Genomic DNA, 12076 nt, shown 5'->3' on the forward strand with positions numbered 1-12076 from the left:
ACACGCTCGCACTCCTGGAGGGACCACACAGATCATAACACCAGTTTACTTCCGCCTGTGGCTTTTTATGTCCTTTGTGAATGTCCAATTATGCCTCCTAAAATTCTGTGTGGTTCACGGCCGGTTTTAGACAGGGCAACTTTTCCGGCCTCGTTGCCCAGCAACAGGCAGGAAGAGGGCCGCAGGTTGAGACATTAGACGGTTATTTTCGATGTCAACAGCTTCTGCTTACTGTCTTCCCCTGCTGCTCCCATCCTAGACTGATGTCTAACACACTTTACTATCTCTTGACGTGTGGATTACGACAGTAAAGTTGATATTTGATGGGTTTTGCGTGTGTGTAGGTCACATCGGGGTTTAAGTGTAAGACGATGTGTGCTGGTTTACCCGCTGCGTTTCTGGAACCGTTGTGCTCCATTTGTCTGATGGAAGACAGTGAGCTTCGTCAGCTCGTCCTCGAGATCCTGCACAACATCATTGATCGCCATGACAACAGAGCCAAACTCCGGGGGATACGGTATAGATATTCAAACGCTTAACATACTTGTATGTGATCAAGTAGAAATTTTGTCTTTGAGTAAATGTGTATTGAACCGTGTGTGTGTGTAGGATTATCCCCAATGTAGCTGCTCTGAAGATCAAGAGAGAAAAAATGTCCAGACAGGATGTGGGTTTCATGAAAAAGGTACATGTCACATGATCGCCGACAGCACAAATACACTTATGTAGAACCTCAGTCTCGGACTTTTGTTCTCTCTCTCTCTCTCTCTCTCTACAGCATGGGCAGCAGTTATACAGACACATCTATCTGGGATGTAAGGAGGAAGACAATGTGCAGAAGAACTTTGAGCTCCTCTTTACCGCTCTGGCTCTGATCACTATTGAACTGGCCAATGAGGAGGTGGTGATAGACCTCATGCGCCTGTCTCTCGCCTTGCAGGTGTGTTTATTGGCCCTGGTACTCGATACCAAAGTCACACCAAATAATTTAATCTAGTGTGAAACTTCCTTAGTCAAGCAGAGTTCTGATTCATAATCTCTGTGTTCTGATTGGTTAAAGGACATGGCCCTGACCAATGAGGAGAACACGCCCATGTTTATTCGCTGTGGCATGATGGCGTTGGTTGCCGCCTATCTCAACTTTCTCAGTCAGATGATTGCAAATCCTTCTTTCTGCCAACACGTCAGTAAGGTAAACACACAGACTAAACACACACACACACACACACACACACAAATATACAGTATATAACCCTTCCACTTCCTGTCAGGTGATTGAGCTGAGGAATCTAGAAGCTCCATACCTGCTGCCTGAACACGTGTTCAGAGAAAAGTGTGTGTGAGTATTTCTGTGCAAGTACTTGACAGTTAACTACGTTAAATGTAATAAATAAAACCTTGGAGGAAATTCAGGCATGTCAATGACAAAATGTTTTATTAAAAAAAGGAAAAAACTGATTTGAAGATGTTTTCTTTTAGGCTTATAGTACGATTAGTCTGTGGTATTTTCTTATAAATAAATGAAAAATCTATGGTATAACACCATTTAAACAGCTAGGTAAATGTGTGTTTATGTGACTGTGTGTATTGATCAGGCTCCCAGACTCTCTGGATCGCGACGATACCGGTCTGTATTTTCAGACGGCTGATCTGGCTGAGGCTTTGTCTTTACCTGGATATAACGTAGAGAGGCTGGCGATACCTTACATTCCACAGGTTACAGGTAAACACACGGTATTCTGTACTGCACAGAAATAAACATTCAAGAATTATTACTCCAATTCTGAATCTTCACATCAGAGGTTTTGGGCTTTCTTTAAGCTGCAGTCGGTAACTGTTACAAAATAGGTCAGACTAATATTTCCCATGAAATCATACCCATCGGTTCAACTTAAATAATTTTTCTAAAATTACCATTTCAAATCAGGGTTACATTAGTGAATGCATTAGTTAACATGAACTAGCAATGAACAATAATGGTTTCTCAGCTTTTATTAATTTTTTTTATTAATCACTTTCAAATTGTAAACACTGACTCGGTACTTCCGCCTACGTCAAGCGTGACCTTTTCAACGTAATTACTTAGTACGTGAAGTCATGAACGCACATCGCAGAACAGAGCAAAGCGAGCGTTTGTGTTTATAAAGCATATACATTTAATTTTTTTTAGAAAATGACTGATCGTTTCGCTATTCATCTTCTGGTATCGTTTAAAGCCCTTTGAAGCTGGACTGAAACTGTAATTTTGACCTTCAACCTTTTGGAGTCCATTGAAGTCCACTATATGGAGAAAAATCCTGGAATGTTTTCATCAAAAACCTTCATTTCTTTTCGACTAAAGACACATATACATTAACATCTTGGATGACATGGGGGTGATTAAATTATCATGAACATTTATTTTGAAAATGAACTACTCCTTTAATGCCAATACAATTTTTGATGTTAGTTCAATGTACATTTCCTAATGTTAACAGATAAACCTTTTGATTTTAAAAATGTATTAGTAAATGCAAAAATTAACACAAACTTAAGGTACGTACAGACCGGGACGTTAATCGCACGTGCTTATCGCCAGCGTTTTTCGAGATGTTTTTCATACCCAAACGATTTTCACTGGCGATGAGCCGAGGGAACGTGCAAATTCACTCCCTGACATAGATGGCGCTTAATGAAAAACAGAAACACCCCGGTACACAAGGTGGCGCTGCGCAACTTTATGCGTTCTGACACTCTCTTGTCACACAGAAGACGAATTCATCTTGCTTCCTCTTCGTCAATGTGTGCTCAGCAAGACCGTTTTGTGCTTGAGCACCACCAAGTCATGTTTTAATGTAACTTCAGCAGCTCCAGGCACATGAACAAAATTTCCAATCTCATTGGAAGGCCAGTTTTTAACGCGGTGCGTCAAACCCAAAAAAACGAGTGTTTAAAAAAGAATGACGCTTGTATGCCTGCCGTTTTCCACGTCGGTGTGGACACTCACATTGGCACACTTCATTTAGTCACGAGGCATTAAACATAAACGTGCAAGATTATCGTTCCGGTGTGGACGGGCCATAAGACTTCAGTTCAGTGTTAGTTTGCATTAGCTAATGCATTAACTAATATTAACAAATACAACCTTATTGTGAAGTGTTACCTGTTTATTTTTCACAAAAAAAGTTACGGATTGCTGCTTTAATAAATGTTTCCAAATGAAAGTCCCGCCCCTACTTTTATTTTCCAGCTGCTAAAAATAACCCCTAATATCCTTGCAACAGTAATGCTCAAATTTAATCCTCTTAAATAATTGTTTTACTTTTTAACTTCTGAACTGAACATCTTCCTCAATCACATGTGAATTCATCCGGTCTTTTTGCTCAGCCTTGCCATGTCTGTGTTTCTCTGTGTCTGCACTGTAGTTCTGTACACGGTAGGAAAGATTCTGAACAGATGCAAACAAACGTCCAGAGGTACAATTATCCAGTTAGTGAGGTCACCAGTCTGTGCGTGTGTTTAGTAAGTTCAGTGAATAGTAATAATATGTAGTTAGCTTCTCCCCAGCAGAGCTCCATCAGAACTCCACCTGTTACTATGACTACAGATGTAGACTTCTTCCTCTCTGTAGCTGCCGTGACAGATTCTTGTAGGTCTTAATTGTGTTGAATGACTCTCAGCAGTGGACTGAAGAGTAAATATATGTTGTACTGTTATAAATTAGCTTTGTTTAACTGGTTTGGTGTTTCGTACTCTGCTGTCGTCTGGACTGTGGAACCGGTAGGTTAAAGGTTCTGGTAGTAGTTTGGGTTTTAGGGAGAGTGCTGATGTAGCATTTTTGATCAGGTTAAACAGAATTAAAATTATTTTTTTGAAAGTAATTAAAAAAAGTAAATAGTAATCATATATAAAAATGATATAAATATAGTTAAATATAATTGTATGTATTGATGTAACTGCTGAGTTAGTTTACATCACTTTTAAACGACATCAGCTCTCCTAATCCTAAAACACTTGCTTTTTTCTTTTCAAAACTTGTTTTTGTGATTTCTGCCCTTGTTTCTGTGACCTGCATTCCTTCTGTTTGATTATTTGCCCTGCTTTCGCTCTTCTTTTGCCAAACCTGACATTCATTAAACATGAACATTTTACCAAGGTTATGTGTTTCACCAAGGCCGAATGAATGGATATCGCTCTGCTCAATTCTACGCCGTTTCCCTGAATGATCTGAAATATATGAGTGTGCAGAGCATCGTATATTTATACCGCTGTCTTCTGACCCACAGATGAAGACCGGCTGCCTCGAAGGAAGAGTTTCGTGGACACCATTTCCCTCCAAGTTGACATTCTTTCCAACAGCTTACCTGATGAGGTATGCATTATACACCTGCTCATGCCTGAATTGTTTAGTATGATAAATACGTTTTTTTAATGTTTGTGTTTATCCCACAGTCTCATCTAGCAGAGGAAATTACATTTGAGACCCTGAAGAAGGCCATCGGTATGTGTGGATTGGCTTGTACTCTGTGTGCATATTTCTGCATGTGCGTTAGCGAGATATTTTTCTGCAAATTTCTGCATGTGCGTTAGCGAGATATTTTTCCATCTTTTTCAGACACCACCGGTCTAGAGGAACAGGAGAGAGAGAGGAGACGACAGGTGATGGAGAAGTTCCAGAAAGCTCCGTTTGAAGAGATAGCGGCCCACTGCGAGTCCAAGGTATCGTGTGTGTTATGTTAACCCGTGTGTTGTGTCATTGGTTATTCATGTGCCATTATGTTGACAAAAGCATGCAGATCAATAGATTTTTAAATTTCAGATCCCAAATGTAGCCCTTTTACAACATGTAATATAAATCTTAGGAGTCCAGAGAATGTGTCTGTGAAGTTTCAGCTCAAAAGACATCACAGATCTTGTATTATACTGTGCCCTACATGTCCATTTTTGCCTGTTAGGAAAAACAGGCTGTTTTGGTGTGCGTCTCTTTAAATGCAAATGAGCTGCTGGTCTCCGCCCCCTTTCCAGCAGAAAGCGCAGGGCTGTGTGAGCCGGTGCTTCCAACAACAAAACAGAATGGTCACTAAGCGAATGAGAAACACTGTCTCATCTTTAAAAACCAAACACATTGTTTTGTATAAGTGAGAGTATATAAGACAAACGTGTTATTTGTTTAAAAACTTGGGACGCTGTTTTCTGAGTGAATGCACAAACGCGTTACGTCTTTAAATCCGGCACATTGCTCTAATAAGTGAACGTTCACATGATAAACGCATCATATCTATAAAAACTGAAAACATGCTCTCTATGAGTGAATGCACAAACGCGTCATGTCTTTACAACGTGCACATTGTTTTTATACGTGACAATACACGGGACAAACGCATTATATGTTTAAAAACTGAAAACATGACCCATTATGAATCCAGCATTTTACTAACATTCGTTTGTGAAGCATCCCGGTGTAAAGTGACTTCCCAGCAAACACAGAACGTTCCCCTAACGTTAGTTTTTGGTTCCCTTTGCTTTGTCATTTTTTTGGGAACCAAAATATAACGTTCTAAGAATGTTCTTTTCAGTTATAACGTTCCCAGAACGTTGCAGGCTGTTTTTTTTTTAAATAACCAGAAAATAACGTTCCCTGATGGTTATTTATTGGTTATTTTTTGCAACCAGAAAATAACGTTCCATTTCCGTAAAGAAAACTTTCCTGGAGAACCAAAAAACTAACCTTAGAAAATAACGTTCTGGGAACCAAAAACTAACGTTACGGGAACGTTCTGGGAACCAAAAATTGTTAGCTGGGTCACCTGATGTCTTCTGAACATTCCGTTGAGAAATGAAACTAATCCACAGCGTCTTCAGAGGCTCGATGTCTGGAGTAACGTTAAATGAAGACTTACTGTATGTTCAGTCTTGCATCCAACAACAGAACACCTTGTTTGTTTACAAAACATTCTTGTAGCTCACTGTAAGTAGTCCAGACAGTGTACAAGACAGTGTGACAATGCCAACAGCTCGTTCAAGAGGACAGTTAAGGTTTATTGGGGATTTCAAAAAAATGAATGGGTGGATTTTTATCATTCTAGGGTGGTTCTGTACACACACTCCTGACACACGTATATATTAAAACAACATTTAAAAGTGCATTTTCTGGATCAGGGGGGCTTTAAAAGCAAAAACAAATGTTACTGTGCATGCACGCTTTTGTGGCCCAAACTTAACTTCCAGGACACATCAGCAAAGAATATAGAGTCCCTGAAGATTATTTCTGAACACAAGCAAAATAAATAAGTAAATCCACCTGATGGCAACTGAAGCCACAACCTAGGATCCCGAGGGCACCAGAAGTCGTCAGTCCAAGTTCCGGTTCTGGCCTGATGCTCTTCCCAGTCCAGCCAGACGCTCGTGATAATGGGCAATTCACACGATGATGACTACAGCCACAACCTACAGTCATCCAGAACCAGAATAATATTGGACAGACCTAAATATCTCCTTTTGTTCTATCCTCACTAGTTCTTTCCTCTTTTCACTAACCAGCCCGGCGAACTATTTCCGATGAATCTCACAGTTTACAGTAATTATTCTCTCTGTAGTTGCAGCAGTGCTATTTTAATATGCCAGAGGAGAACTGGCTCTCCCGGTCAGAGGTGGGTAGAGTAGCCAAAATCTTTACTCAAGTTAAAGTACAAGTAACTAGAGAAATTGTTACTCAAGTAAAAGTAAAAGTCACTATTTTAAAAATTACTTGAGTAAAAGTAAAAAAGTATGCAATGAAAAAACTACTCAAGTAGTTAGTTACTTAGTTACTTTGTATCTGATTATATAGGCCTACTACAAACGATTCCAAAAAAGTTGGGACACTGTACAAATTGTGAATAAAAACAGAATGCAATGATGTGGAAGTTTCAAATTTCAATATTTTATTCAGAATACAACATAGATGACATATCAAATGTTTAAACTGAGAGAATGTATCATTTTAAGGGAAAAATAAGTTGATTTTAAATTTCATGGCATCAACACATCTCAAAAAAGTTGGGACAAGGCCATGTTTACCACTGTGTGGCATCCCCTCTTCTTTTTATAACAGTCTGCAAACGTCTGGGGACTGAGGAGACAAGTTGCTCAAGTTTAGGAATAGGAATGTTGTCCCATTCTTGTCTAATACAGGCTTCTAGTTGCTCGACTGTCTTAGGTCTTCTTTGTCGCATCTTCCTCTTTATGATGCGCCAAATGTTTTCTATGGGTGAAAGATCTGGACTGCAGGCTGGCCATTTCAGTACCCGGATCCTTCTTCTACGCAGCCATGATGTTGTAATTGATGCAGTATGTGGTCTGGCATTGTCATGTTGGAAAATGCAAGGTCTTCCCTGAAAGAGACGACGTCTGGATGGGAGCATATGTTGTTCTAGAACTTGGATATACCTTTCAGCATTGATGGTGCCTTTCCAGATGTGTAAGCTGCCCATGCCACACGCACTCATGCAACCCCATACCATCAGAGATGCAGGCTTCTGAACTGAGCGCTGATAACAACTTGGGTTGTCCTTGTCCTCTTTAGTCCGGATGACATGGCGTCCCAGTTTTCCAAAAAGAACTTCAAATTTTGATTCGTCTGACCACAGAACAGTTTTCCACTTTGCCACAGTCCATTTTAAATGAGCCTTGGCCCAGAGAAAACGCCTGCGCTTCTGGATCATGTTTAGATATGGCTTCTTTTTTGACCTATAGAGTTTTAGCCGGCAACGGCGAATGGCACGGTGGATTGTGTTCACCGACAATGTTTTCTGGAAGTATTCCTGAGCCCATGTTGTGATTTCCATTACAGTAGCATTCCTGTATGTGATGCAGTGCCGTCTAAGGGCCCGAAGATCACGGGCATCCAGTATGGTTTTCCGGCCTTGACCCTTACGCACAGAGATTGTTCCAGATTCTCTGAATCTTTGGATGATATTATGCACTGTAGATGATGATAACTTCAAACTCTTTGCAATTTTTCTCTGAGAAACTCCTTTCTGATATTGCTCCACTATTTTTCGCCGCAGCATTGGGGGAATTGGTGATCCTCTGCCCATCTTGACTTCTGAGAGACACTGCCACTCTGAGAGGCTCTTTTTATACCCAATCATGTTGCCAATTGACCTAATAAGTTGCAAATTGGTCCTCCAGCTGTTCCTTATATGTACATTTAACTTTTCCGGCCTCTTATTGCTACCTGTCCCAACTTTTTTGGAATGTGTAGCTCTCATGAAATCCAAAATGAGCCAATATTTGGCATGACATTTCAAAATGTCTCACTTTCAACATTTGATATGTTATCTATATTCTATTGTGAATAAAATATAAGTTTATGAGATTCGTAAATTATTGCATTCCTTTTTTATTCACAATTTGTACAGTGTCCCAACTTTTTTGGAATCGGGTTTGTACAATAACGTATGAATAAAAATAAAATGTAAATATTTATATTATCAGCCACTAGCCAGACCGATCAACAAACAGACAGGAAGTTAACCTCGGCCAGGTGTGTGTGTCCAATGAAACCGCCTATAAATGTTTTGAATGTTTTCTAATGTGTTGCATTTTGTTTCTTAGGCCAACATGCTGCATGATCGCTTGGCTCAGATATTTGAACTCACTATTCGGTAAGTTCACATTGCTTACTCACTACTTTATCAATAACAAGTTATTTTCCATTACTTTCTTCAGATAAAATATTGTTAAGAGCTTTTATTTGATTGGTGTTTCTGTTCATTTTTGTTCAGCCCGCCTCCGAGCCCGTCGGGCAATGTAACCGTGACATCGGGCCACGCCCAGTACCAGTCTGTGCCAGTCTACGAAATGAAGTTTCCTGACCTTTGCGTGTACTGAACCGTGACCTCTCACCTTTACTGTATCACACAAACTCTACACTTTTATATGACATCTGTCCCTTTGACACCTCACATGACCGCATACTTGATTCTGTGACCTTCCACTCACCCAAATCACTCACTTTCACTTTTGACCTTTAATGTCAGTCTTCCGTTGATTTCACCTACTAAACATAAACATCTCGTAAATCCATAATGAGACACCTTCACACGTCCAGGTGAAAAAAGGGAACTGGACTGAACAGGCACTTCACCTTTGCATTTTGCACGCAGAGTTTACAACCAGCTATCCAATCTTGCACCAGCTCTATAATGTAATGTGAATTTAATGTATGGGTTTGATAATAGAGGGCCGCTCCGAATGAGTCATTTGAAAACTCGATCCTTCAGCTCTTTGATATGTTGACTCATGAATCATTTTGAAAATGAGTGCACCTTAAATGCTGCGATTAGTTTAAATACACGTTTTCATTCTCTCGCGTTCTCTTTTGCACATTAAGCCATCATCAGCAGAGAGATTTTAACAAGTTAAAGACTTCTGCTTGCTTACGCCTCTCTTATATAGAAATATCTGTACAGTATAGTATAGGCTATTTTTGATGATTAGAAATATATATACTTTTAGATGAAATAACAGTTACTTGTGTTCACTTTGCATGGCTTAATTATTTTCCACAGTAAGTTAATGTGAGTTTAAGCCTTTATTAATGTACGATTAGCCTTTAACTTCGATGTTGTTGATGTCGATGGGGAATTCATTTAGTTTTGAGGGTATCACTACTCTGCATTTTGCCTTCACTGTGTAGAAGAACCAAAACATCTGCTTTTCATTACCAAAGAGCTCCGCCCACACCCTTCTTTATACCTAGACACTGCTGCCAATTGAAAAGTATATTCTGTGGTGAGAATACTACAGTATTTTCTCTTTGTATTGGCAAGATTTACTAGACCAGTTGCAAGCAGAATGAGATTAGAAAAGTTTGGAGATAATACAATTCTTAAAGTGATCTGCATTCATCAGTCAGGGCATTGTAATGCTATTTTTGTTTAGTACTGTAGATCATATTAATCTACTAAAGGACAAAAAAAACTTTGTGACTGTTAGCTGAAATACATTGCTGGAGATGTTTTACTTTGATCTGAGCTTCCTGTGGTAAGACAAGTGAACAATTTCTGTTTTTCCGGTAGAAATGTGTGTGCGATTTTAAGACTTTTTTGGGTGAATCTGAGGTGCTTTTGGTCTTAAAGAGGTTCAGAACGTTTGCTGTAGTATGACTGGCTTGGCTTTGTTTTTGTGAATGTACTTGCTATGTGGACAGGAGTGCAAGTTGAGCAGACAGGTGTTTTCTGCAGGTGCTGGATATTTAGGGGTTTCTGGCTTTGAAATGATGGGAAATGTTTCAGTGGTTTGGCTGTTTATGGGATTTGTATGCACAGAAGGTAAAAATGGCTATTACTGTACTTATTAAAAAAACAAACCTAGAGGTCAAAGATGCTCAGTGGGTTTTTCCTCCGATTTTCATCAAATTTAAATGGATAAAAGCAAGACAGAGTTTTTTATGCCTTGATGAGGCATTTAGTCTGTTATCAATTAAGGGATGGAGAGCATCTCAAGGATCTTGACAGGATGGTTTACAGAGAGAAATGTTGGTGGTCAAGATACAGCCGGTAATGGACATTTGGTGTTTGTGTATTTCTTTAAGTAAGTTGCTGCATTTAGCTAGAGGTTGCTTTACGACAATAAGTGTAAAAAACTATTTTCAATGCTGTGATGAAATCAGGCATATAATGTCTGTAGAAATAGAAATCGCAACTAATGTAGATCCATGCAATATATTTTTGGTGTAACATAAAATAGATGAAATAAATGTGTTTTATAATGTGAGACATTTTAGACACATCTCTAATGCACTTGTAGAGATTACTGTGTGTGTTGTGCGTTTCGAACGGGACGTCATACTTTTCTGCATGCTTGTGTTTTGTTAAAATTTTACAAATAAAGGGAAATCATTCATACTGTAACTGCTTATTTCACTTTAGAGTAATTCACAATATTTTTCATCTGCAGTTTAGTTTTACGGTACAGTGGCGTTTGTCTGAAACAAATATCGTTGGGTTTGTTTTATTTATAACTTGACTGTTTTTTTTCTTAGTTAATTCTTAGAGAAACAAGGAATGAGTTAGCGTTTCAGTTTAGGGGTTATGTGTTGTTATGGGATAGTATGTCTACGTGTGAATGTGGTTCTGATATGACAACATGCATCATGTTAGATTTTGAATGTGTAACGTCATGTGCAATACAAACCACTGAAGTGTTGCGATTATAAGAGTTCATATGAAATCTTCTAGGTGTTATTTAGCCACATCCAGGTTCTGCCATGTTAATGTGCAATGAGATTTTATGTACGAGGTAATGAAGACTTAAATAAAGAGTTTGTATTAAAATGTTCTCTGTCTCTGCTTTTTGTAGGTAGTGGACATTTTTTATGACTTCATTCCTAATTTTTTTAGGGTCTTAGTGGAACTGGAATTGAGAAACACTACTGTAATGCAAAAAATGTAGTATAGTAAATATGTATAGACCACTTTGCAAGATGTACACAGTGGTCCAGAAGCACTTCGGTTTCATTTTTATTTATTTTTAAATCTAAAATATATAAATAAATCTTGAAGATATTAGTTTAACATTTGATTTGGTTATAAATGTTCTGTTGGTTGAATTTTGTGTAGCGTTAAAAAACTGAAACGGGGAAGTTCTGGACAAATGTTGAATCAGCTTTGCTTGCATTTTCCGAAGGGGTCTATAATAATGAAAACAATCCTGTCATTAAGCTATTTTGGTACCACTTTACAATAAGGTGCTATTATTTAACATTAGTAGATGCATTAGCTAACAATGAACAATTTAGTTTTTCAGCATTTATTAATCCTTGTTAATGTTCTTGTCAATACTAGATTATTCATGTTAGTTTAATGGTGCATTAATTAATGTTAAAAGTGACAACATTTGATTTTAACGATGTATTCGTAAATGCTGAAATGAAAATGAATTAATATTAATAAATACTGTAGAAGTATTGTTCATTGTTAGTTCATGTTAGCTAATGCATTAACTAATTGTAAATAGCACCTTATTGTAAAGTGTTACTGCTATTTTTGAATAAAATCCAAGTAAATGTGCTTTTGTTGTGAAAATGTAAAACATTGATCATAAAAATTGG

At 38.4% G+C, this 12076-nt stretch overlaps 1 protein-coding gene across 3 annotated transcripts in view; it reads left to right on the forward strand.

The window, feature by feature from the left end:
* efr3a (EFR3 homolog A (S. cerevisiae)) overlaps positions 1-11303 on the forward strand; it is a 33527-nt gene extending 22224 nt beyond the window's left edge. For 2 of the 3 annotated variants that reach the window (XM_057333456.1, XM_057333457.1), the window contains exons 14-24: positions 345-517; positions 610-685; positions 779-940; positions 1061-1192; positions 1272-1339; positions 1596-1723; positions 4266-4351; positions 4432-4480; positions 4595-4698; positions 8578-8627; positions 8748-11303. In XM_057333456.1, the coding sequence (XP_057189439.1) occupies positions 345-517; positions 610-685; positions 779-940; positions 1061-1192; positions 1272-1339; positions 1596-1723; positions 4266-4351; positions 4432-4480; positions 4595-4698; positions 8578-8627; positions 8748-8853 (1134 nt within the window). In that variant the 3' untranslated portion in view covers positions 8854-11303. The remainder of the gene's footprint in view (positions 1-344; positions 518-609; positions 686-778; positions 941-1060; positions 1193-1271; positions 1340-1595; positions 1724-4265; positions 4352-4431; positions 4481-4594; positions 4699-8577; positions 8628-8747) is intronic. The other variant, XM_057333458.1, reaches the window with a different exon arrangement.
* The last annotated feature ends 773 nt before the right edge of the window (positions 11304-12076 follow it).

This window comes from Triplophysa rosa, linkage group LG5 (genome assembly GCF_024868665.1).
Source record: "Triplophysa rosa linkage group LG5, Trosa_1v2, whole genome shotgun sequence".
In the NCBI taxonomy this organism is placed as follows: Eukaryota; Metazoa; Chordata; class Actinopteri; order Cypriniformes; family Nemacheilidae; genus Triplophysa; species Triplophysa rosa.